Source organism: Chelonia mydas, chromosome 2, assembly GCF_015237465.2.
Source record: "Chelonia mydas isolate rCheMyd1 chromosome 2, rCheMyd1.pri.v2, whole genome shotgun sequence".
NCBI lineage: Eukaryota > Metazoa > Chordata > Testudines > Cheloniidae > Chelonia > Chelonia mydas.
The window spans coordinates 16,077,786-16,105,477 of record NC_057850.1 but is presented as its reverse complement, the minus strand read 5'-3'; the positions used below and the strand labels follow the sequence as shown (position 1 = coordinate 16,105,477).

The window sequence follows — 27,692 nt, the reverse complement described above, 5'->3', positions numbered from 1 at the left end:
GATGAGACGTATGCACTGAAGTCACTTTGGAACTGGGACTTATGCTCCACAGTAACTTACCTGCTTTTGAAAGTTTTACACAAGGCCTAACTAAAAATATAGTTTTCCTCCGTCTTTGTGCATAACCCTGACTTATCAGAGAGAGATCTGCTGTGGATGGAGGGTGGTGTATGATCCTAACTTTGTAGTACCAGCCATCAAACCGTAATTTAAAATGTAATTTGTTCCTTTCATTAGAATGAGTTTGACAGCTCACTACTGTACTGTAAATATTAAAATAGTTTCTTGAAATATTCACACACAAAGAGGGGCGTGTGCTAGTAAGTAAGAGTGTGTGTTGTAATGCCTATATGCTAATGATCCCTCAGGTTACCCTAGACAACAAACTTAACATAGCGCTAAATAGCGATTACATTTTATTTTAATGGGGAATAAATACAAAGACGTGATTTAGAAAATGGTAATGCTTCACATATATGCTTCATTGGTTAAGAGCCGGACCCTTTAGTAGCAATATATTAGAGTGTACAAACATCTAGAGTTCCTGAGTCCATTTTGTTTTGTGGTGGTCACTATTTGTAAGTAAGTTACATTCACGTTTTAACGTTCCCAAATGTTTTTAATCAGACTATGGACTGTTTACATAGATCACTGTGAACTTTTATCACTAGTGTAGATGATCTGTTATAGGATCTAAAAAGTACAGACATACACAGATTGTGCTAAAAGACAAGTACAGAAGATATCCATAAAGGACCCAATTCTCCAGTGCTCCCTACCTTGGATAGTCATTTAGACCTGTGCAGAGTGGCTGTATTAAATTAAAAAAAATCTCAATTCATGTACATGGATAGTACAGTTTTATTCCTACAGGTGTAAATGACTATCGGAAGCTGAAGGCACTGGAAAATCAGGGTTCAAAGGGCCAAATTGTGATCTCATTTACAGACATACAAAAAAAGACACAAATGCATCAGAAGATACTTAGTCTATGATGGTTCAATCTATTGGTCACTAGATGGCTTTAGGTAATATCTAATTGCAGCTGTTCCCAAACTGTGGGTTGCAACCCCAAATGGGGTCGTGCCATCAGCTGATGGGGTCACAGCCATCCCTACTATGCAGAAGACTCCATTTTGATCTGCACAGCATGACCTTACATGTACAGCATGTGAGAGGTCACAATGCATGGAGAATGCCATTTTGCTCAGAGTGACTTCGCATGCACCATACATGAGAGGTCACAGTGTGCAGAGGATGCAATTTTGTAGAGCTAAATGGTATCCTCTCTGTGGTGTGACCTCACATATGGTGTGTGTGTGTGAGGTCACGCTGTGTGGAGGACGCCATTTTGCTCTTCAAAATGGTATCCTCCATGCTGCCTGGGGTCCTGGCAGGAAATTCATTAAAATGGGGTTATGCAGTTAAAAAGTTTGGGAACCCCTCTGTTATTGCTATTTCATGTATCTTTTCAGAAAAGATGTTCAGAAAAAAAAATCTCTTGTACCTGTTGCTGCTAAACTATTATATAGTTTAAAATAAAAAGCATTTAATATAAATATTATACATAAATATATGCAGCTTTCAAGAAATTAACTTGAAATCTGAGCACTTTCACACAAATTTCAGACATACTGCAACTCACTGTGACTGTAGGACCTAATCTGAACATATTTCACTTTAAAACCTTTGCTTCCTGGTGTATATTACTAGATTGGGTCTGAGCAGCTGAATTCTACTCTGTTACAACCATGTATCCACTTTGAAGCCATTTAGCTCACTGAGAAGAACAACTCCAAGATTGCTCTGTCTTGTGATTTCACTTGGCATTGCCAGCAGCTGGGTTAAACCATTGCAAAGAGCAGGTTTGTTTTGTTTTTTTCGAAGACGACGAAATTCAGTCTAGATTCAGTGTCACCAAAGCAGTTCTTGGAAGCTAGATACCAGCTGCGTTTTAATTGTCTTTGGGGAGCCAGGGAGCTCCTGATTTCTCTGCAGCAGAGATGGAAATAACTTTACATCCAGAAGAGAATAGCCTTATTTCTGAGAGTCTTCTAGTGATGCCGTAAAGGTGATTAACAGCAAACCCATCCTTTTCAAATAACACTATGTAATATTCTCTCTCAAGGATGGTGCCAACATAAGGCCTAGTATGAAGGCTCAAGTGAGTCTTAAGTGGTGCCCAGACCTTGCTCTGGCCCTTGGTGCAGTGATTTCACCTTTTGTTGAGTAGTCATTTGCTTCACTTTATCATTTTTTAGTTAGAGTTCCTCTCTCAACTTAAATTATAACCTGTGCATGAGCAAATTAAAGGTGCAGTGTGTTATTATTTACGTACAGAGTACTGAGAAGGGTTGTTTTTTTTAAGTATCTGGTTAACATTCAAAATACATACAAAGACAAAACCAGCATTAATTTTGGCTTCATTTCCTTCAATCTCCTCTTTGATCATCCGCTGGTATGCGTGTCTTTCAGCTGTGGTAGGACTGCCTGGTGATCATGGTTTGCTCTTACATCTCAGTTCTTTTTCTGTGGACTGCATCTGTCTCAGGTTCATTCTTCATAATATGTAGTTGGCAAATGGAGGGTACTCTTGCGTTTGCTTCCAGTGTATATGAGAGACTGGCTTTTTTTCTTTCTAGTACTCAGAAAAGAAGAGTTGTCCTCCCCTGCTAGGGAGATGTAAGAGGCGATACTTTCCCTGAGGCCATAGCTGAGACAGGAATCATCCATGGCCAGTGTGTTTTCTGGTTCTTCGTTACTTATCTGCAGCCTTAAAAAAAAAAAAAAATTATGTATACTGGATTTACTAGTTTGTTAGTGCTACATGGTTGCATATAAGAAAACTCCTGGCTCACAGTTGATTGTGATCAATTCTGTGTCTCATCTGTTTCCTTAAATGTACCTCATCACAGTAATATCTGAGCAACTTTGATGTATATAAAATACAGAAAAAAAGAACGAAAATCTTTCTTCCCAGCTTGTAGGAGAAATAGCTTGAGTAGTGTGTGGGTTTTGTCTGTGTGAGCAAGTGAATGAGGTTGTTTTGAGGAGAGGAGGGAGCTGCATAGCTTATTGAGAGAAGGTTAAATTGAAGAAATGAGTTGAGCATGTATTTCTAAAATTGATTATTTCTGTATGGTCATTCTTATTTCTTGTGGGAGTAGCTTTCTCTGTCCAAGCCCAGCTCCATGCTTTCATGAGCCCCTCCCACACTGGTTGACAGCATCACAGGTTAGGTGGATAGTAACTGTCTTGGTAGGATCTAGTTGTGGAGGGAGAGGTGATCTCTCAGGTGGCTAGATCTATCTACAGGCAACTAGATTTGTAGGAAAGAGATCTCTACAGAGCATGCCTAGAGACGTGTTCTATGCTGAAAGGCTTGCTTTTTGTCTGATATTACCTACCTGAGCCTCTGGTGTGATGCCAAACTATCTCCCTCCTGAAACCTGACCCTCTTTCTCCAGTTCCACTCATGGATCTACAAATCCCATGGAGGGCTTTGAATATCATGAAAGGCATTCAACTGGGCTCTGTATTAAATTAGGAGCCCGTGCAGAGAGCTGAAGTCTGGGATAATTTGTTCATGGTGGCCTGTGTTGCTGCAATTTGAGCAAGCTGAAGCTTTTTCAGACTATGTGGATTCATTCTTAGATATAGTAGGCCAGATTCTCAGCCGGTGTAAACTGTGTGTGTATGTCTTTATTGGGGGAATATCCTTGGCAGACTTCATTGCCAACCATGTTACCCAGAGCAGCCCTATATCTGCCAATAAGAACCTGTGGAGGCAGTTAAATGCAGCAAAATTTGCATCAGTGAACACTTAGACTGAAATGTTCAGTCACCTGAGAGATTTGGATGCCCAATTCCCCTGTTACAAAGCCTTCACTGGCTTGGGAAATTTCAGCCTTAAGCCTTAATACTGACATCAGCAGAAGTGAATAGTTTCTTATTATTTTCTGTAATTGCAAGTATATATTTAACATGTTGAAAATAAGCATGTAGACTCAGATGCTGTATGGAAGATGTGGTACCTGTGAATGTTTTTCCAGTTGAAGTTTTTGTTCCTCATCACGACAGGCGGTTCTTGGTTCCTCGCTGCATTGTTGTTAGTGCACTGAGCAAGACAGGGTGTTGTAAGGGTACAGCACAGACCATCAGGTACCTCTGAATGAAGAAACCAATACAGGATGAGTTATCCAGTATTGCGCAATAGCATCTCATTTGCTATCACCAATGTTTTCTCCACTAAACGTTCTTGGAGATGAGTGTGTGGTAAGTAGAATAGTCATTTAGACGCTGGACACTGTGGCATACAATTGTTGAATTGCATTATGGCATACTGTGTTAGGTGGTTTTGTTCTTTGTTACTAGCTGTTTTATTGTAACATGCTGCTACTTATGTTTGGGCCTACTTGCTTACCACAGTTCTTACATTGCTGTAACTCCAGTGTAACGGCTGAGGGCATCAGACTTTCTAGAGCTAACCACACCCTTTCTGTTAATGATAACACTCCTGAGCATAAGGCCATACGAGGCCTGTGCACAACTTATCTCCCACCTAAGCCCTATTTTGAGAGTGGTTGAACCTTGTGCTGGCTTTGGGCTCAGGGTGAATAGCAGCCACAGTGAGTAAAAAACAGATCTATTTGTGGCAATGATGGTATGCAGCTAAGTTCCCCGTAAGCTGCACGGTCATGCAGCAGACTATCAAGGGCCACGCAGCCGGGGAGAGGTGCCCCTCCCCCAGCCCAGCCCTGCTCCACTGGAGCTGCTGGGGAGAGGAGCCCCACGTCCGGCTGGGCCCACCCCAGCCCTGCCCCACCCCGCCGGAGCTGCTGGGGAGAGGAGCCCCTCCTCTGGCCCGGTCTAGATCCACCGGAGCTGCTGGGGAGAAGCACCTCTCCCCCGGGCCAGCCCAAGCCTGCCGGAGCTGCTGCAGCCCAAAAGAGGTACCTCTCACCCAGCCCTGAGCTGCTGCAGCGAGAGAGGGCTGAGGGGAGTCCTCTCTCCCCACCACAGCCCTGGGGCAGCCTGCATCCCAAACGCCTCATCCTTGGCCCCACCCCAGAGCTCGCACCCCCTTCCCACACCTCTACCCCAGCCCTGAGCCCCCTCCAGCACCCCAATCCTCTCATCCCCAGCCCCACGCCAGAGCCCTCTTCACCCCCCCCCCCCCCCCCGCACCTCAACCCTCTGCCCCAGCCCTGATCCCCCTCCCACACTCTGAACTCCTCGGCCCCACCCCCACCACACATCACCTCATATTGGTGCACATAACAAAATTCATTCCGCACATGGATGTAAAAAATTAGAGGGAATATTGGTGCAGTAAAGTGCGTTGGGGCAGAATGGATTGAAATATACACATGGCAAGTTGATAACTATGCCGTATTCTTGAAGCTTAGTTCTATTCCTAATTAGGTTCCTGTTTGAGAAGAGCACATACAGGATTCTAGCACAGTTTAAATGTGTATAATGAGGCTTTTGATTTAGTTATATTCTTAAAGTGTTGGTATTCAGAAGCACCTTGTATCACATAGCTTGTTGAGGTTATGTAGAAGGATGTGGACTCTGACTGGGTATATCAGACAAAAGAGGGGTGTTGATTTGGAGAAATAGAGCCGGATTTTGCACTGCCTTGCCATTTGCATAGTCATTTACACCTCACTGAGTTATTTGTATGGCATCCATTACTTTACCCCTCATCATCATTAATGCATTTAGCTTCCCAAAACCGTCGTGGGAAGGGAAGGACTGTTATCCCCCTTTCATAGGTGGGCACCTGAGGCATAGAGAGACTGACTTCCCCAATGTCACACAAAAAAATTGTGGGAGAGCAGGGATTTGAACGTTGGTTTTCCTGGTCCTAGGCCAGTGCATTCACCATTAGGGCACAGCATGGGTGTAAAATGCTACTATTCTGATTGGGTCATACTTTCACCTACTCTGCTCTCACTCTGCACTGCTGTACATGACTATGCAAAAGACAAAGCGGCAGACAATCAGGTCCATCATGTGTAACTTACCCAACCAAAGCATCAACACATGTTCACCACTGTGAATACTGTAAAATATTCCAATGTACAAAGTAGAGCTGCCCCTTGACTGCTCTAACCTGTGCTAATGAATAGCACTATGTAATTGGTAAATTCTGGGGTTTTTTCCATACACTTATTTCACTATCAATTTTGTATATTCTCAGAGAGGCGAAAGTCATTCAGAGACAAAATGTTGATCATTGCCATCCAGATGTTATGGATTATAAAGTTTCAGATTCTCATGTCCTTTCTTTACAGAAATACTTTTTTTTTTAAAAAAAGGGAAAAATTAACTAACTAAAACATTTCAGAAAAGAGATTAGTATCCTGTCAAGTTTATTACTGCTTCCTTCCACAAACTGGTCTAAAAAATTCCTTTTATCATATTACTACAAGTCATTAAACAGAACATTTTCCTTCCTTTCTTAAAAGTAGGCTTTTTGGCCTACACACAGTATTTCAATTTGGCCAGCATTATGCAAATATTGTGGCTTCACACCTTTTAAATGATTTCATTGTTGTTATTAATTGAAAGACTAGAACCATTTATTCTTCACAAGTATGGTGTGATTAGTTTATTCCAATCCTTCTTCCTCTTTCATTTTAAACCTTTCTGGTTTTCATATGATGTCATTGCAGCACTTACTTAACTGTGGTATTTGATATAAGACTACTTTCTGATCTGAGTTGCACTGACATAAATCTGGAGTAACTCCATTAAAACCAAAGTAGTTTCTCTGGACTGACATCAGTATAACTGAGATCAGAATTTAGTCCATAATGATTACACAAACTCTGAGGTCTTAGGCCATATTTGCTCTGAGTTACACTAATATAAATCCAGAACTAAGCAGCTAAGGCAATAACAGAGTAACTGACTAATTTTCCCAGCATGCACTGATACAAACAAGGTTGTGTAGTATGGTAGGTGTGAACAAGCTAATACAGTTGACACATCATTCCAGGGGGGAAACGCTGTTGTGGTGCTACATTGAACAGTGTTCGCTGTAACCATTATCAGAGTCTCGTTTCATTTAACATGGCTTTGTCTATCTGTACTGCCTGTACTCAGCTGAGCTATAGTCTTTCTTTCTGCTGGATTAATAGTGGAGGAATGGGGGAGATATGAATTGAGGTATGAAGTGAAGTAAAAAAAATACAGTGGGCAGAAGCCAAATTTCTCTTATTAATTATTATTTATTTTGTACTACAGTAACACCTAAGATCCTGAGTCATGTCTCAGGACCCCCCTGTGTCATGCACTGCATGATATCTTTCAGTTGCTGGTGAAACCTATTGTGTTCCTGCAGTTACAAGTCTCAAGGGACTTACCTGAATAGTGATTCACAAGGTCCTCAAGGCACTGAAATGTTTGCCGTGGAGAGATGTAATACCAGTTATTCGGCAAGCGGAAGATCCTGTAATGTTTCACTTGCCTGTGCCGGACTGACAATGAATATAATCCTGCAGAAACAGGAGAACCAAATGACATCAAGTAGTCACAATCCTAGGAAAACAAAGGCGCATTGCACAGACCTCTGTGGATGCTGACTAAAGCCAGACCAGCTCTGAAATGTGGTGCCACAGTAACAGGTGTGCCCTTGAAGAATCTGAAAAAGCGAAATGACCTTTCTGATTTATAGATCTCAAATATAGACAGATGGAGCAGAGGGTCAGCAGTTATAGCCTTAAATCCCTGAAGGTGAGTCATTCTAAAGCTCCAACAATTTTTCCTTTATGCTTGTTGGTAGGATTTTCAAAAGGGCCCAAAAGAGTTAGATGGGAATGAGAGTCCTTAGGAACTTTTGAAAATCCCCACCTGTTTGTTTTTATTTAATTTCTTCCCCTTGCTGTCTTTCCATGGAGCTCTGAGAATTTTTTCACATTTAATTCTTCACCCTGCACTTTTTGGAAACTCTATATCGGAGCCATGTGAGCAGGAGGACTACTATGGACACTCCCTTTGAAACCCATTAATACCATTCCTTAACAGGCCAGAGGGGGCCCTATTCTATTCATGTTCTTATACTGTGCCCATCACCCTGCACCTTGCAAAGTTAAAAATATGCAAGGTGACTCAAAGTTTGTTCACCGTCCTTCCCTCTGGGTGTGAAACTTCTGTGTGTTTGTAAAATGAAAACACTTTGTGTTGCTATCCAACTTATAAATGAGCTACTCATTTGTGAGGAGGGAAGGGACCAAATGTTAAGAAAGAAGAGTACACTCATTAGAACTGAAGCTGGGAATTGCTGAGAGGGGATTTAAATTCAGGCTGGATGAAAAATTTCCAAAGAGTGTTTTGTCAAAAACCTAATTTACTGTCAAAATGTTTCACGAAGAGTCTGGTTTGAGGAAAACTCTGATGCTTTGTCAAAAACACACGCATAAAAACTGAAAAATTGTGCTCCCCAGCCAGACTACATCTCCCATGACATACTATGGTCAGGGACACCATGATGCATTGCTCGGCAAGAGAGGAGACCATTGTGCATCATGGGACATGTAGTCCAGCCAGGGAGCCGAGCCTACAGAGGAGAATGAAGGTGTGAGATACCCACATAACAACTCCCCTGAGGCACCACCCAAATCAATGTTTTTTTGGGTTTGGTTGAAATGTTTTAGGTTTTAATTTTTTGACAAAAAGTTTAAATTTTCCTTAGGGGATGAGCCCATTTTCTGACCAACCAGTCTGGTGGTGGAAGGATGGTCAGAAGAAAATGTCAAGTTAAAACAAAACAACCACACAGCTAAATAAGAAGTGTTTAGTTACTCTTTATGTATTTTACGTTCCTTTCCACCCCCACCTTTGTGCATCTTTGTGGACTGAGGCAAAGGGTGGGACCCTTTTGCCCATCCTTTGGGTCTTCCTCTCTGTTTGAAATGCCTTGCGACCTTAGGGCATTTTGGGTGCTACAACCCAAATAAACAATGTTTAAATGTTTTGTATGCGCCAGTGATTAGGGAACTCTCCAAAGCCGTAGTTTTCCATGTTTCCAGCACTGCTTGTTATGTAGGTGATTGCTGAAGATGTTGCACTGTGCAATATATTGGGTTTTTTTTATTATATATGGTTTAGAATTCTGGACTGATGTGTGTGAAGTGAAAAAGGCAGAGAATTAAGAGCTATGGAAAGCCCAGTTGAAAGGAGATGTCGCAGTCTGAGATGGGCAGAGGGGAATGTTATGTTTTCTCACCTTTCCTGGTTTCGCTCTCTCTAATCATGAAGGAGCCAACCTTGGTGTCAGGAAGCTGTAGAAGTTCCTCTGCTTTTTCTCTTCCCAGCCCTTCAAATAACCAACTGTGAAACAGGAAAAGAACTTCTAAAATGACATGGATGAGAAAGAGAACAGCGTGTGGCCCTTAAAGTGCAGGACTAGCTAGAAAAGTGACTGCAAAAATGACACTGTAACCTTCTGCAGTTGCTTTCTTAACTATTCCCAGGATTATTTCTCAGTTTATGGGGTAAATCTGCTCTTCTCACTCATGCCAGTACTTTCATTAAGAATGGCCCTATAAGAAAGGGAAAAACCCTTCAAGCTTGATTAATTTGAAACACTAACATTTACTAGTGTTAAACAAAGTCACTGAGTTTAACTAACTAAACCTCTTATTGTTGTGAGTCATTACCCACGTTTATTAATCCATGGACAAAGGTGTAATTATTCTGCATATGCTAGGCCAGATTCTGATCTCACTTTACTCTGGTTTTACACCAGGTCTAATTCAATGGGCTTTACCGGAGGGAGAGTAGAACCAGGCATGCCGATTTTCTCAACCACCTACTGTCAGGTATCTAATACCTTCGGTAGGAGGCTTCAGCACATGCTTAGCTGTAAGCATGGGCTAATTCCCATTGAAGTCAATAGAATTTAAGGACATGCCTAAAGTTAAGCAGGTAAAATGCTTTGCTCAATAGTGACAGACTTAGGCAGATGCTTTAATGGATTTCCTCAGTTGGGGCTGAGGGCAGTAACCAACCTCTGAACCTTCAGTATCTATTCTAATGTGCAGGGATTCACTTCTTGAATGATCTCATTAGCCTTTTGAAGTTTCCCTTCTATTCTAGTTGGTCTGTTTTTCATATGAACTCCAATTTTGTCTCAGACTGAGTTTTCCTTCACCAGAGGGGAATTCACCCCTGTGCAGAAGACGAGCCTAGGGACCCACTCAAGCCACATTGTCTTAATTGAGACTTAAATCGTGCATAGGCCTTGTGCATAGCAGTAATTTCACCTGAGTTCTTATAAGTTGGATCTTTTTATGAGTATCTTAAAATTCGAGATGGGCCCAAAGCTCGCAGCTTGGATCCAGAAGTGGATCAGAAGTTTTTCTGCGTGTTTGGAACTGGAGTTTTGCTTTGGTAAAAACAGCTGCTAAATTTAGATCTGGATTGAAATATCCCCAAAGTGAAAAGAAATTCAGATGTAGATATTTAATTCAGGTCATCTCTGCTTGACGTAGATTTTTCTAGCAGACTGCTGGTGGTGGTGGTGGTGGTAGTGGTTGTTATTATACTGTTTGGATTATGATAGTACTTAGGACCCCTAATTAAGGATGAAATGTTGATACTATAAACTATGGTATGTGTGAAATAACAGCACCTGTAGTTTTGGAATGCTGTGGAGAAAGCATGTACTCACCCATGGTAAACTTTTGCTACGCATTTTCCTGGAATGTAGTTTTCTCGACCTGTAGTGAGGGAATGGACTCTCCACCAACCTCCTTCACTGTCAAAGCAAGAAGATGGGTATGGTCAAAGGTGTTTGGGGAGCCTGCCTTCATTTTAGAAACATGCTAAGGCAGAAAATGGGCTAACATGCAATATTTGTTAACTAATCTGAGTATTCAGAAACACACGCATAGATCTACGTTTCTTTTGTTCACATTATTTCATCTTCTAAATCTCACTGTTTGCTGCATTATTGTTTAAATTGGTCACAGAAATAAGCTAAATATTAAACAATAAATTTGTTCCATTTGCTGCTTAAGTAGTGAAACCTATTCCTGTAGTCAAAAATAAGTTTCCCATATTGAACATCTTTATTACAGCTAGAAACAGAGCATTAGTAAAGTCTAGTTGGAGATTGGATTTACAGTCTAATAGGACTGATTTACAGCCCACTGTTGTCAATGGGAATCTTTTCATTTACTTCAATGAACTGCAGGTCAGGCACTGACGAATAGGACGGCCTGGTGGCTGAAGCAATAGAACTGGGAGTCGAGACACCTGGGTTCTTTTCCTGGCTGTTCATCAAACTTTCTTTGTGATCTTGGGCAAATCACTTGGGCCAGGTCCACACTACCAACCTGTATCAGTGTAACTACTGAAAAATCCACACCCCTGAGCGAAGTAGTTAAACCAACCTATCCTGCCACATAGACGGTGCTATGTCAGTGGGAGAGTGTCTCCCGTTGACATAGCTACCGCCTCTCAGGGAGGTGGATTAGCCACGACGACAGGAGAAGCTCTCCCGGGGCGTACAGCATGTCCACTAAGGTGCTACTGCAACACAGCTGCACTGCTGTAGCGCTGTACCTGAAGACAAGCCCTCACTTACCTGTGTTTCAGTTTCCCCATCTGTTAGAAGGCAACAGCGATATTACTTCTCACAGGGATGGTGTGAAGCTTAAGTCATTAGTGGAAGGGGTTACAGAAATAACAACCGTTGTTTTTCCCCCTTGTTTTCTGAGGTTTTGTATCTCTATTGCAACTGTGAACTGCATGCAATTTGAAAGTTCTTTTAGAAGGTTCATCACAGTGCTTAGAGTGAAAATCAGCGTTGGGCTCTGCCTTGCTGTGTAAATCAGCATCGCTCTGTTGAAATCAGCAGAGATGTGCCAGTTTACACCAGCCTAGGATCCAGCCCTGAGTGTGTATGCTGAGAGTGAATAGAACCCACTGAGAATAAGAAAGAGGTTCCAGTTTTTGGCATTCTTGTTACTGTCACGGGTGAGCAACAGTGATGGCAAACCTCAGAAGGTTCAGTTTGGTTCAGTAACCCTGCCCCGAACTCGGATAATTACCTGCATCACCCAAGTCTGTCAATAAGGGCTGGAAATCTCAAGGCTGCAGGGTTTTAGTGTGTGAAATCTTTGGGATTTCCTGTTTCTACGTGAGGTAAAACATACCATGAGAATAACTTTGCTCGTGGTATTTTCACATATCCTCTTATTATCCAGTCAGGCAAGAATAATTAAAAAATACCCCCTCAGTCTCAAAACCTTGCCCAGAAAAAAGTCTCTCCTGAGTAGACTCCTATTTCTTCTTTTATCCAAACTAGGACCTCCACCCTGAGTTAACTCTGCCCCTAATGAATGATGTCCAGGGAGTGAGCGGACTGTGAGGGGCTCTAAGAGGTTGGGGGCCTGTCTCATAGTGCACTTTTCCAACTGGACCCCAGCTTGCTCTTGATGAGCCAGTTCTGTCCCTGGGGGAATTCTGCCTTGAACCTTCTCACCCAGTCCAATGAAGATAGTTTTCAGCAGAGTCAGTTGTTGTGGTTTCTTTCCCCCCCCCCCCCCGCCCCCGCCCAATCTCCTCAACAAACTAATCTCTCCCTCACCCCTGCATAAGTTCCTCAACCCATAGTTCCTGGCTTTTACCTCAGAGCCTTTTGATAATAGGACTTCTTGCAGTCTCCCTTCTGTCCATTTTGTTTCTGGGAGCAGTTCCTCCCAACAGTAGCTCCAGCCTCCGGGAGGTATGGCAGTGCCCTCCATTTCCTGCTCCTCCTTTGAGGATCAGCCAGTTAAGCTGGAGGTCTTTTCCCAGGTGCAGTGGGCAAGGGTAATCAGCCAGCCAGTAAGTCAACTGCTGGCCTCTGACCTCCATGGAATGGTATTCCGTATATCTTCACAGGGGCCAATATGGCACTGCTTACCTAACACTGTTAACCATCTCCAGTTACTAGTGATCATTACAGGTAATCTATTCTGAGTAGATTCTGTGTTTTGTATTGCTGCCCTGGCTCATGCAGATGATTACCAGCAATGTTTTGAGTCCCAAGTGAGTGTGGTGATTTCAGCATTATTCCTTGTGAACTGTCTCTCCTTTACAGAGTTGTTTGAATAAAAGGCTTAGAAAAATATCATAACAGGAGCAATGTGTGCAGCATAGAAAGGTTGAGTTTGACCTGGCAGCTCTCCTGTCACTGCTGCTCTAACCAACCTAGCGTCTCTCCTTTTCTTTCCCGGAGAGGTGTATTTCTCGAATGACCTGAGAGAGACTGTACCTCCTGCTAGTGTATGCATACCCGTAGCTCCCATTAACATCCACACATACCCCAGCGGGGAGAATAGATCCTCAGTTTAGGAGAGTTGTGCCTATTTGCATAGAACATTGCAAGGTTTTTTTCTGCACTATACCTGAATCAAAACAGGAAGAGAACTTTCCATTTAATGCTTACTTCAGCACTTGTTGATCAGTACATAACAGACAAACATACAAACAAAAATATGTGCTACGTGTATCTTGTTTTCAAAGTTCCATATTAACAGTAGGACTGTACTATATACTATATGAAGCATATGTACAGTGTGTGTATATATATATATATATATGGGCAGGAGCCTTAGCTGTTCTAAATCTAAATAGCTATTTTGGGCTGGAATCTCCAGTCTGCTAAGACCATTTAGCACTATTTACACAATGATGGAGAATTGCCCTTATGTAGGGAAACATTCTATCATCAGAAAGCTGGTGGAAGCTCTTCCACCTGCTATGCCAGGGTCCCTCCCCTGATATGCCCTTCTCCTTATGGGACATCCAGGGTAGGGCATGGTCCAGATGGGGAATGGTTGACAGAGCACCACGACCCAGATCCTCCACTGTTGTAAGGTCCTTTGTACCACTCATGAAAGTTAGAGGAGACTGGTTACTTCTCTAATTTTTGTCAGGACTGGGTGGACAAAGATCAAGGAGCCACAGCCAAGTTCCTCTGGCTGCCACTCTCCACTACTTCCGAAATATGGGCATAGTGGATCATCAGGACTATTAACTTCAGTTTACTCCAGCTGAGGATCTGGCTCTATATGTCTTTGTGTGTGGGACTAAATGTCTGTATGTCTATAATACATTAGGGAAGGGTCGGAATGGGACCTGTAAGTCTGCATCCCTCAGAACTCTGAGAAAGTGATGAGTAGGATTTGGATCCAGATCTGAAATTCATGGCTCAGGGTAATCTCTATCTGAGGGTCCAAACAGGTGTCTAAAGTCCAGAGACCTTCAACCTATGGGAAAAGTTTGGTTAAGGATAAAGAATTTTTTCCTTCCCAACTCTAAAATTGGTTCAATTTGGTTAAGTACTCAAATGCCTATCCAAAGCTGAATTGGTCTCATGCAAGTAATGCCATTTTATATCCTGCAGGATGAGCCCACATTTTAGAACTGGGCCCTGTATGTTGACTCAGCACCTGGAATTTCCTATCGCTCAATCCTGTGAGGTGCTGGTGCCCTGAATTACCAGTGGGAGTTAAGCACTCGCAGGATCGAGCTCTATGTGAGTGCCTGAAAGGAGGCGCTGCATCTGGAACTGCACATTGAGCAATAAGCAGCTTTCCCAGCAACAATAGGCCTTGAACGTTCTCCTGTTCAATAGAAACAAAAACCACAGCATTCGTCTAGCATCAAATGCATAAACCAGAAGCTGTTCCCTATCTCACATCAGCTGTATCAGGGGTTAATTTAAAAAGGAACAACTTACTCTGATATCACACGTAGTTTTTCTCCTGTGTGAAATATTGGCTGGCTTATATCCGGGGAGGGATAATCACAGAGGACAGCAAGGATATCGCTCTCCTGACCTAGGGAAAAGATGAAAATGTAATTTTTTAAAGGATTATAAAATTCATAGCTAGGGTGGATGTCTTCAGAAAGTCACCCTCAAAACCTACTGTACACCAGTGTGAACAGGAGCACCTGTAAGTTTGTAGATCTTTATTTACTTCTAGTTAGCCAAAACCTTCTGCAGACTGACCTTGTTTAATAATTACCATATGTAAAGGAGAGACTCAGTCTGAAAGTAGCAAAATGAATAAATATGCATAGTATTAGGAAATGGCCTCCTTTGAATAATACCATCATGCATGAATGGCTTAAACTACAATATGAGTAATGCTGATGATCAGGTGTATTATATTAGATAAAGGCATCTTTCATTGCGTTATGTCTTTACTAATATTTTCAAAGGTACAAAAATAGATTTCTTAAGTGTAGTAAGATGGGGAACTTTTCATAAAATAATAGGAAACCAGAAAATCAGTGTCTCCTTCCTATTACGTTTATGGTTTGTTACTAGACTGAGTAACTAATGGGCTGCATGGCGCTCCTACCCCCCACGCTGCAGCTGTCGTGGTGATGGAAGAGAGAGGCTTTTTCATTTTAAAAAAAGGAAAAGTAAATTTGTGTGGTTTCCTCATTCACGCACAAACATAGTTCTGAGAACTGAGGTCAGAAAGGAGGAAGTTTGGGAGGAACGTCCTGCACCAGTCCAGAATTGCACTGCAAGTGAAGCTGCAGGAACTGAAGTTACGCTCTGCAAGTGTTCACATCTTCACAGGGCTGAACCCAAAATGTACCAAGCTTCTACAGCTCCCAGTGAGAGGCTTCTCAGGGCTTCCTAGGGTCAAATTCTTAGTGGGGATCTTTCTGCACACAGTGCTGATGTGGGGCTTGATGCGCTGGCTTCTTCCAGCATACCCCAGAGTTCAGGTTTCCTGAGTGGTGGAAATTCTGCATGGAGAAAGGTTGTGACAGTGGAAGGCAACTGCAGTGCCCTCTAGTGAGGGGCCTGGAGCCAGCCAGAAAAGCACTAAGAGGTGGGGAGAGAGCGGCATGGTACATTGTGACTTCCATTGGAGCCCTGGTAGTAATTTAAAATTGCTCTTTGGCAAAATAGCTGGCGAGGGTGATGATGGTGCAAACACTACTTGCTCCCCTCCCCCAACCTGGGTCTTAGCAGCCTCTGCTGGGTTCTGGCAGGGACAATTTGTGCCCATTTGCTGTAATGGGGATTGCCTCAAAACCAGTGTACATTACAGCTACTGACCATATTTTCAAATAATGTGATATGACAGTATTCTTTATTTAACAACGACAGACTCAGCTCCCTGGCCTGTGGCGCGCTTGCTGTCTCAGTTCAACTTTGCACAGAAAGGGATTACAAGAAACAAAGTGCATTACGGGAGTGGAAAAGGAAGGTCACAAGAGTGTGCGCTCGCACACACACCTGCATGCACATACATACTTCCTGCTAGGTCTATTTCTTTCTAATTCCTCTTTAGATAATTTTTAACCCACACAATGTATTAAAATCTGGGGCCAGCATCATGAACCAAGGCCAGGAGGGAGTTGGGCTGGCAATACCACTCTACAAATAATCCCTCGTAATAATGACAATTAATAATATTAATGGAAGGCGAACCAAAAGTAGTGGGCTTTGAGGGATTTGAAGGAGCTGAGAGAGGTTATTCTTATTCTTATATTACTGAGGCTGGTGGGTGGGGTACCTTGCTGGATTGAAAATAATTGAAAAAATCAATAATTTCTACAACAGTTTTGTATGGATACTTGTTCTCACACCAGAGCCCAGGGGAGAGATGATCTGTTTAGTGGATATATATTTAGGGGATTCTTCAGCGAAGGACAGACTGCCATTCTATAAGAGTTTGGCCCTGTAAACCCTCACGTTTGGAAGTAGCCCTAACAGTAGTAACTGTTAGGCAGTTAGGAGCAGTAAGGTTTCTTAAGGATAACCTTAGGTTCTGCACAAGGATTCTTCTGCATAGGGACTTGCAGAGTCAAGCTCTAAAGGAGGAATGAATTAATCAACATGTTGCATGTGTGTAAACGGCGTCAGAAGCTTCTCGTGCCAGTGCCAATGAGTTAAGTGAGGTGGGTTCCCCAGGATGTGCTTTTGGATCAACTCCCAGGTTTTAGCCTAGTGTAGTATGCTTAGTATCATTTTAAAATTATAAAATATATCAAGAGCTGAATGGGCCTCGGGTGACCAGATAGGAAGTGTAAGAAATCAGGACAGGGATGGGGGTTAATAGGTGCCTATATAAGAAAAAGCCCCCAAAATCGGGACTGTCCCTATAAAATTGGGACATCTGATCACCCTAAATTGGCCTCAAATTACCTTTCTGTTATGCAGCAGAAGTTCACAAATCCCGATGTCTGTGAAAGGCTGCCTTGTACATTAGTCTTACAAGACCTGACTTAGTGTATATAGTGCATAATGTAGAATCCTCTTCAGGAATGGCAGAGAAATCATAGAATATCAGGGTTGGAAGGGACCTCAGGAGGTCATCTAGTCCAATCCCCTGCTCAAAGCAGGACCAATCCCCAACTAAATAGATGCAAGGAGATAAATTATAGGGAAGAATACACTGATACACTGAAAAATGCATGCTGCTGCCCTGAACTACCAAAGCAAAGTGACAAGTGATAGTTCCAAATTAAATGGCATTTGCTTAAACTGGTTGCATTTTATGAAAGTATCTTAGTATCACATTTTAAAATCATGAAGCTATTTATGCAAGGTTTAGTTTCCATACTGAGATATGTAGTGGAAAACTAACTGTTCTTATCAGCCCTTCTCGCTTGCTTACATGGTGGCTTGCATTCTGCTATGCACCAGTGGATGTGTTACTTTGTCTCTAGGCTGCAGGATCTGTACTTATTTGACATACTCTTTTGTCTTCTCAAAAAGAAAAGTATCAGAGTAGCAGCCGTGTTTGTCTGTATTCGCAAAAAGAAAAGGAGTACTTGTGGCACCTTAGAGACTAACCAATTTATTTGAGCATAAGCTTTCGTGAGCTACAGCTCACTTCATCGGATGCATACTGTGGAAAGTGTAGAAGATCTTTTTATATATATATATATATATATATATATATATATATATATATATATAACCTGGATTTGTGCTGGAAATGGCCCAACTTGATTATCATACACATTGTAAGGAGAGTGATCACTTTAGATAAGCTATTACCAGCAGGAGAGTGGGGTGGGAGGAGGTATTTTTTCATGTTTTGTGTGAATATAAAAAGATCTTCTACACTTTCTTTCTTTGCAAAAAGAAAAGGAGTACTTGTGGCACCTTAGAGACTAACCAATTTATTTGTCTTCTGTTTTTGTTTCAATTTTGCACATTAATTTGCTAGTTCTGAACCAGGAGGTGTGATCATAGCACCAGCTACATCCTTTTAAAGTGCCTGTGTTTACACTAGAGATGGTACAAAATAACCTAATTTATCTGAACCCTCCCAGCTGCCCCCCCCATTTCACAAACATTGGGGTTCCATTTAAAATGAAATCTGGATCCAAACCTTCCTGGGTTTTGGTTTTGCAAAATCAAAATCACTCTCGGGTTTGCCAGTGGCTAATTCAAACACTGGTACTTCAATGCAGGGACCATACAACCATGCTTCTGCCCCTAATGCAAGCTCTGAAGGGATCTGATACATTTGGCCCAGCTCCACCCAAAAAGCTTTTGGTTATGTCAAACTAAAACCTGAGTGAGGTTTTTGAAACCCATCCTTTCCTTAGCAGTTTGTTAGTTATATAAGAAGTCTCTAAAATGGAACAGTCCATCAGTTACAAAGGGAAAATCTAAGAACAGTTATTTCCACTGAATCAGGTGCTCTCTCTACAGTATTTATGCCTGAATACATGGTGCATGATTGTTTTAGATACCTATATCCAATGTTCCCTCTAATTTTTGACAGACCATGTGCACAAAAAATTTCTTCTGTGCAAATTTTTGTGCGTGCGGTGTTTCACTGTGTGCACGGGGTTTAGGATCTGTGTGCACACACGCACACAGCTTAGAGGGAACAGTGCCTATATCCCCTAGATGTCTTGTGAGGCATGAAGCTAAAGATGAAATATTTTAGGTTACGTCTATACTGTAGCTGGAAGTCAGCCTCCCAGGCCGGGTAAATGGATTCATGCTATCAGGGCTCCAGGTAGCACACTAGAAATAGTTGTGCGGATGTTGTGGCACCAGCTTTGGTTAGTCACGCAAGCTTGGATCCACCCGACCCCCTGGCTCCTAGCTTGGGTGGCTAGCCCAAGGCTTAGCCAATTCTGCAACGGCCACACCGCTATTTTTAGCAGGCTAGCCCAAGCCCCACTAGCACAAGTATGTGGTCCCAGGCTGGGAGACTTATTTCTAGCCGTAGCATAGTCATATCCTTACCCTGCTCAATAAGGACTATATTGTGACTTGCACTATGCACCCATATATGGAAGCAAAGGGGCATAATGCCTGTAACACCCATGCATTAGTTACCTAGACACTGGGGCAACCTACACACCAGCAGATTTCCTCTCTGAAGTAAGTGGGCAGGGAGGGGCAAAGAATGGGCAAAGCCTGGGTCCCACACACAATTGCCAACTTTCACGTGGTAAATAAGCACCCCGACTTTCACAATAAGCCAAAAATCAAGCTAATCCCATTTCAAAACAAGGCCAAAACAAACCAATCCCTAAGAATGCCAACACTCTATGTGACTAGATCCCCCCGGTGTGCAGTCTGGGACTGTGGTGGGCCCGCTGTGCACCCCTGACTCCCTCCCCCCCCCGCTTGCCAGAAGCCGATCAACAAAAAGAAGCAACAAGCCAAAAACTAGTCAACAAGCAATTCACAAGCCAATTAAGCCGAAAACAAGCCCAATTTCAGCATTTTTTCACGGGTTTGGCACACCCACACTCTTGCTTTCTGGCTGGCACAGCTCAGTTGGCAACAGCCTGCTGGCATAGGTTGGAGGAAGCAGGGGAAGAATTGTGACTCAGAGGTGCCTGCTAGAGTAGTGCCAAATTACGCAATACCCCTAGCTTAGCGCTGTGCTTAAAATACAAGATCCTCTGTTGTTTGTGCCTTGAGCAGCACTAAAACTGGGGGCGGAGGGAAAGTGTAGGGGTATGACCTGAGTGCAGGTCTGAATGGGAGGGAAAACTAATGATCAGAAGACAAAGGTTATCACCTCAGAACAGCTAGTCAGACTCAAAGTAACGGTCCACTTTGCCTTTCCTTCCTCTTCAGTGTTCTTTCCTTTACCCTTCTGTTTCATTCCTTCAGTTTCAGCATCACTGGTGTCTTGTTGAAATGAGCCAGGATGAAACATTTTTTCCAAAGTATTTAAAATGTTATAAAATTGTGGACCGAATCCTGAAACCCTTTACTCCATTAAAACACCGACTGAGGGAGAAATTCAGTTTTTGGCAATGTGAATTTATTGTCTGAAAGATGCTGGATTGCCAGCCATAGAGACTAAGGGCCTGGCCCAATGCCTGTTTCAGTCAATGGAAAGATTGCTGTTGACTTCCATGGGCATTGGATCAAGCCCTAAAGCCCTGGGTGTATCCACAAAACAAGTACAGCATGATCAGTAACAATGCAAACTTCACTGCCCTACCTAATCAGTGTTCCCCAATGCCAGCCTGAAAGGGCCGTGATTATGAAAGAAAGAATAGGTCATTTTTCAAGGCCATTCAGTTCTTGCTTTCTGTTGGGAAGACCAACAAGGGCACTGAATGGAAGTTGGACACCTCTGCAAAGAACTGGACTGGGACTGTCACCTCATTTCACACAGACCACGAACCCAACCATCTGACAGTAACAACTTTCAGTAAGTATCAGTCTAAACTGGATTTGAACTGGGGACCTTCCTCCTTATGCCATTACCAATCCCCGAGCTGCTCAGCTTCCCAAAACATCGATACTTTAGATGTGCTGGTTCTTGGCTCGTGCTGAAAATAGTGCTGGAGCTTCTGCCCCTCGTGGCCAGATTGATCCCTTGCCCCGAGGAAGAACTGGCACATAGTTGGGCCATCCTCAGAGAAGCCCTGGGAAAGGAGTATGACTCAGAGTCATATTTGTTTCCCCTACTCTCTTTTTGCACCTGAGGGGGGTGTAATTTTCTGCATCCCTCTATAAGACTAGCTTACTTCCCCCTTGTGCCAGCTGGCCGGCACATTGTGGCATGTGAGCTCTGCCCATTCCCTACCTACTTGCTTGTGGTGTGGAGTAGCAATGCCACGAGTCTCTTCCCCCTCCCACCTGGACTCACAATCCAGGCTGCATAGTGGGAGGCCTTATACATTTTTTCCCTGTGGGTCTACATAGGGCCAGTTGACAACCTAGCCCCCACCCCACCCCCTTTGGTAGCTGCCGTCCTTGAAATGTGTCATTGCTTCATATAACTTTTAGCAGCATGGAAAGTTTGCTGCATATTAATTTTGGTGCAAATGTTTGAAATGATCAGTGTGAGTGCAGAATTATTATTATTAGGATTCCCAGATTGGGATTAAAACCAACAAAACCTGAGCAAAGCAAAATGTGGGAATAGGTTTTGTAAAACATGCACAGGAAACACCCGAAATGTGCAATTTCTTGTTTATGGAGAAGATCCGGGCCTCCTGAATTGTGGGAAGCTCATCACAAAGAGTGCTACTAAAGGGCAATTGTTTTTAAAAATTATTTTTTTAAAAAATGACTCCTAGAGAATGAGTTCTAACTCACCTAAAAGTAAACACCTTATACTGTACACCTCCGGTCTTGCATAGCACACTCAAGCATACTTTTTCATATGTCAGACCAGTGAATAAAAATGCATATATGAATGTACCATGGGCTTCCAGTAACTTTTTTCCTCAAAGAAATTAAAAAGTGCTTACCATTTTGGGGTGGCACATTTATTTCTGCCGAGGCTCTTGTTGTTTTCATAGTATTTCCCATTGCTCTCTTTATTTTCATCAATGCACTTCAGAACTAAAACAAAGGAGACATAAAAAGGGGATTCAGGATAGCACCCGCTGTGCCAATGCATAAAAATGACCCAATTTCAGACTCTCAAGTTTTTATATAGTTGGCTTTTGAAAGCTGATGTTTTACATGCATTTGAGTATCTATTTGCAAAACTCTCACCACTTTGGTGCTTTTATCAGGGGAATAGCAGAAAACCACAACTAGGGAAGTTGCTAAGAAGTACTGTACAAAGCAAAAGTTTCCATTACCACTACCTTAGCATAATAGGAAGTCAGAGCTAAACGGTGAACATATACTCATGTATTTTCTGTTTGTATGTACTTCTCAACATTTGGAGTTCTGAAGTGATGAAGCAATTGATTAGATTGACGTATCTGTTGTCAAAGCTGGCTTTGATGTTTCATTGCCAAGTACAGGCAGAATTGTTTTGCAGTTTCCTTTTGACGCAATTCTGGTCTTGCTGTAGGTGCTCAAAGAAATTAAAAAAAAAAAAAGAAAAGAAAAAAAGAATGGCTCAAAAATTTTCTGATTCTGAAAGGTCCCATAGTAACATAGGAATTGCCAAACTGGACGAAACCAGGATCCATCTAGTCCAGTATCTTGTCTTGTCAGTACAAAATGCTTAAGAGGAAGATGCATGAAACACTGCAGTGAGCAGTTATGGAACTTGGCTGTAGAAAAAGTTCCTTCTAACCCCTATATAGAAAGTTCCTTTGTGACCTGTTATAAGAACCTATTTAGAACGGAATAGAATAGAACCACCATTAGTCAGACGTTGGCTTATGTTACAGCCTAGTTTCACAGTCAGAATAGTTAAGTAATGCCTTGTTTAAAATAGCAACAAAACAAAATGTCCTGACACCATTACCTAAAATCAGATGATTTTTATCTCTTTCAGGCTGTTAGTCTGAGAAACCGATAGGATTGGCCCTACAAAATCCTAAGCACAGTGCCTACTGTATTTACCAAACAGTCTGTGAACTGTGCAGAAAAAGCTGATTTCATCGATCTTATCTACATTAGGTATTTCAAAGACACCTTAAATCTTGGGGCCACAGTCTGCTGACCATACTCACAATCGGCTAGATTTAGATAATCTCTCATTTTGACCAGAAATTCCGTTCTCCCTCTCAGATTTTGACCAGAAATTCCATCCTGCTCCTGAGAGTCCTCAGTGAAAGTTTCATTGAAATTGATATGTTTCCACTAAAAGTTTCAGTTTTGACACATCAACATTTTCCAACAAAAGATGTCAAAAAATTCCCGGCAAGCTCTACTCCTAAATCACTTAGACCCTAATGAAAATTTTACCCTAAATCTTTAAATATATGAAAACTTTTTAGTCTCCTGACTCTCATTCACTTCAGTGGGAGTTATGTTGCTTAAACCCCACATTAAGATATGTAGAGTGTTCTTGAATGTTCAGGTTTACAAATTTTGGAAATGAAAACTGTTCACTTGAGCTGTATGTAAGACTTTTGTGCATAGCGACAAATATACCTCTTGAATGTAATGTGCACATTAGGCACCTGTATATTCTGCTGAAACTAAGAACATATGGCCAGTTTCTGCATCCTTCTTAGAATCTCAGAAATGTAGGACTGGAAGGGACATTGCTAGGTTCTCTAGTCCAGTCCCCTGCACTGAGGCAAGACTAAGTACTCTGTAGACCATTCCCGACAGGGGTTTATCTAATCTGTTCTTAAAAACCTCCGAAGATGGAGATTTCACAGCCTCCCTAGATAATTAACTACCAGGGCTTAACTACCCTTTCAGTCATAATTTTTGTCTAACCTAAATCTCCCTTACTTCAGTTTAAGCCCATTACTTCATGTCCTGTACTCAGTGGGTAAGGAGAACAATTTATCAACCTCTGTTTTATAACAACCCGTTACGTATTTGAAGACTTATCATATCCTCCCTTTGGTCTTCTCTTCTCCAGACTAAACAAACCCAATTTTCTCAATCTTTCCTCATCAGTCATGTTTTCTAGACCTTTAATCATTTTTATTGCTCTCCTCTGGACTCTCTCCAATTTGTCCCCATTTTTCCTGAGATGTGATGCTCAGTTGAGGCCTTATCAGTGCTGAGTAGAATGGAAGAATTACTTCTCATGTCTTGCTTACAAAAGTCCTGCTAATACAGCCCAGAATGATGTTCGGTTTTTTTGCCACAGTATTACATTGTTGACTCTCATTTAGTTTGTCATCCACTATAACTTCCAGATCCTTTTGTGCAGTACTTCTTCCTAGGCAGTCATTTCCCATTTTGTATTTGTGCAATTGATTATTCCTCCCTTAATGAGGTGCTTTCCATTTGTCCTAGTTTTCAAATTATTCCACGAGTAGCCCTTCTGAGATCAGTGGGACTACTCACCTATTCAGGTAACTGCTCAGTGAGGCTAAAGTTGGCAGAACCTGCTGTTTAGAAAACTAAAAAGTTCTGAACATAAAGTTTTGTGCATTCATGCAATTAGAGCTAGGGTTTTTATGTCACCACAGCTACTTTTTACAATATATCTCAGTGACATTTTCCATGTTAAATTTCACTGCCACTAATGACAGTTGTTTTAAAATAAATAAATAATTTGGGAAGTGAGTGAAAAGTTGTGACTCTTTCCCACAATTCACTTATCCAAAGTGCAAAGAACAGCCCTTGGACTTCAGTTCATTTGGCACACAATATAGTTTGCCGTTATGCACTTATCCAGAGTAACGGCACATTTTGTGCACTTCAGGGCATGTTCCAAAGCTCCTCTTTCCTCCTAGGCATTTGAAAATGGGAAGGGAGCTGTTCAGAGGGGACGTGTTTGCGTTTTCAAATTGCTCCTGGATTGTACCGCAGCTCCTAAGTTGTATTTTTAAGTAAGTTCAAGGGAGTCCGGAGTATATGGGTAGCAGCCTTATGTAGTATTTCATTCATCTAAAGCAGTGGTTCCCAAACTTGTTCTGCCACTTGTGCAGGGAAAGCCCCTGGCAGGCCGGGCCGGTTTGTTTACCTGCCGTGTCCGCAGGTTCGGCCGATTGTGGCTCCCAGTGGCCGCGGTTCGCTGCTCCAAGCCAATGGGAGTTGCTGGAAGCGGCGCGGGCTGAGGGACGTACTGGCCGCCACTTCCAGCAGCTCCCATTGGCCTGGAGCAGCGAACCGCGGCCACTGGGAGCCACGATCGGCCGAACCTGCGGACACGGCAGGTAAACAAACCGGCCCGGCCTGCCAGGGGCTTTCCCTGCACAAGCGGCGGAACAAGTTTGGGAACCACTGATCTAAATAAAGGGTGGTACACATGGTTCTTCAGTACATAAATGGATTGTGCAGATAAATAGTATGTACTTACAAACAGTGCGCTGCATCAAGATATAATAAGCTAAGCTATTTTTCCTGAATTTTGCATATAACATACACCACTAGAAGACAGCAGAAAATTGCATAGCAGCATATATTGTGGCCTTATGGATGAGCAGATTCTCTGTCATCTAACTAAATGCCTATGAAACTGTAATTGTTTAGCTGAAATTCACCCGAGAGTGGAGAGTCTACTCCAGACATTATGTACCATGTAAACCCTGTGTAAGCTTGGTACATGGGCTGAGCAAACACACAGGGTTCCATCCCCTATGTGCTATGTTGGCAGGTTTCTATGCCCGTCTCAAAAAGGATGGCGCAGAGAGGCTTACTGGATGTAGGGTAAGGCGCGATTATAGAAGCTATGCTTACATGGCTCCAATAGGCCAATATCCTGCATAGAGAAGTGGAGTTGCTGGAGCTGCTATTTAGGAACAGGACTGGGAGGACCTCCTGGGTCATCAAGTTGTCCCCTGCTATTGTAGGCAACCCTGTCAGATAGTCCTGTTCATAACATGTTCAAACTCTTGTATTAATCTTATTTCAACCCATAGGCATGGTAGCCACTGAGGTGCTGCACTGATGCCACTTAGTCTGTCTGCAGGTCTAGGAGTGGCTTTCCCCACACAGAGACCAATTACTCAGGCTCTAACGGGAAAGTTTGAATTTCACCATAAGAGCTGCATTTTCAGTCCCAACGCCATAGCCTTCCTTACATCTGCAAATAATTGTGGCCACAATTTTCTGAAAGCACAATTCAGGTTGCTTTGGCATTTTGCTTCTTGATTTCACCCACATCTCAGGTATTTAAAGACCTACGACCCTGATCCTGCAGTTAGCTCTCCGTATGGTGCCAAACAGAGCACCTTTGACTTCAACAGGGCTCTGTACAGGCACAGGGGTCAGGCCATATCGAGCTCATTGAAGGACTCGCGACTTAGCAACCTAAATTGTGGGCCCAAATAATTGTGAGCACAGTTTTGTACCAAATATTTGTACCTGCAGAAATGGATCTAAATTTGGCTCAAAATATATGTACCATTCAGTTTTTTTCACACGCAATATCTATTTTTAAGACAGTGTCATGCTGAGGTACTTCAATTAGTGCTGCATATCTGAAAGTAGTCTGCTTTTTCCCAGAGATTTTTCAAAGATATATTCAGAATGCTCAGGCGATATTGCCCAAAGCAAAAACTTGACTAATCCCAGTTCTCCAAGGAAGTTGCTTACAAATGAGCACATTTCAAATGAAGAATTCCATGGTTCATCATTTATAATATGCTCGGTGTTTTTTCTCCATTAACTGCTTATTAAACCCCTGCATCTGCAAAGAATTAATCATGGAAAGTGTGTGGCTAAATTCCACACATCTTTGGGAAACATAGGGGAGTGTGTCACTTTTATTCAGCACACTCATTATTCCATAACATATACATTTGAAACAACACATTTTACTAGTTTGCACAAATGGTGAAATCCAAGTACCATGCAAAACACAGAGAAACCTCATTTGTGAATCCCTGACAATTTGAGTTTAAGAAATGAACCTGCTGTTATATCTGTGGTGTTTCTCATAGATTATCGCATGCAAACGTTTGCTTCACCATTGGCCATCTGTCTCCCTCTCTCATTTTATTTTAAGATTTTTTTTGTAGAAATATATAATTTACGCTCATTTCATGTTTCAGAGTAGCAGCCGTGTTAGTCTGTATTCGCAAAAAGAAAGGGAGTACTTGTGGCACCTTACAGACTAACCAATTTATTTGAGCATAAGCTTTCGTGAGCTACAGCTCACTTCATCAGATGCATAAAGTTAACCAATTTATTTGAGCATAAGCTTTCATGAGCTACAGCTCACTTCATCGGATGCATAAAGTTTCCACTTTATGCATCTGATGAAATGAGCTGTAGCTCACGAAAGCTTATGCTCAAATAAATTGGTTAGTCTCTAAGGTGCCACAAGTCCTCCTTTTCTTTTTGCTCATTTCATGTTTACAAACACCAGCAGGGAGAGGGACTAGAGGATCCAATGGACCTTTTGCATCTCTCTCTTTGATGGCTTTTTATATTTAAAGTCCAAATCCTGCACTGGTTACTGGGACAAAACTGCCTTTAGCTGGAAGGAGGACTGGAAGGTTTGGCCCAGTATGCAGAGAATGCTATCCTGACAGCATCAGAGCAATGATTACCTTTAAATGCTGAGCATGGTATTCCACTTTGCAGGCTGTTTCACAAAAGGAGCAGGCATGATGGAGTTTTCATGTTGCTTGCAGTATCTAACTGATCAGGTTGAGAAGCAGCCAGCCAAATGAGAGTGTTGTGAACTTCACCCTATCATGTAGAACGGCACTTGCCAAACAGGCCACATACTTCCTCTGAGAGAAATAAGGAAGGCATGAAGTGTTTGCAACAGATGTGGTTCCTGTTGCTTTCAAGGTGTCAGTGACACTTTTTCTGTGGGCTGTGGAAAACAGGGAGGTTTTGAGTATTTAACACGAGGGTCTGTTTGATCACATAATGAAAATGAGCAAAA

General features: G+C 42.3%; 2 protein-coding genes across 2 annotated transcripts in view; one reads left to right on the top strand and one right to left on the bottom strand.

The window, feature by feature from the left end:
* Positions 1-27,692, top strand: part of TG (thyroglobulin) — a 204,517-nt gene that overhangs the window by 126,441 nt on the left and 50,384 nt on the right. The gene's annotated exons all lie outside the window — the stretch shown is intronic.
* SLA (Src like adaptor) lies at positions 404-27,597 on the bottom strand. The gene is made up of 8 exons (XM_007066758.4): positions 27,349-27,597; positions 21,727-21,820; positions 14,744-14,843; positions 10,682-10,768; positions 9,236-9,339; positions 7,374-7,505; positions 4,035-4,167; positions 404-2,773 (listed from the first exon to the last, which is right to left on the bottom strand). Exons 2-8 carry the CDS (start codon positions 21,803-21,805, stop codon positions 2,554-2,556), a joined length of 855 nt encoding a protein of 284 aa, XP_007066820.2. The 5' UTR covers positions 21,806-21,820; positions 27,349-27,597; the 3' UTR covers positions 404-2,553.

What these genes read in the sequence shown, in the direction of transcription:
- SLA (XM_007066758.4), bottom strand. Translation starts at nt 21,805, where the DNA reads ATGAAAATAAAGAGAGCAATGGGAAATACTATGAAAACAACAAGAGCC. An exon ending in AAACTACGTGTGATATCAGA is followed by an intron (nt 10,769 to 14,743) that starts GTAAGTTGTTCC and finishes TTGCTTTGACAG; the next exon opens with TGAAGGAGGTTGGTGGAGAG. An exon ending in AACTGGAAAAACATTCACAG is followed by an intron (nt 2,774 to 4,034) that starts GTACCACATCTT and finishes TTTTTTTTTAAG; the next exon opens with GCTGCAGATAAGTAACGAAG.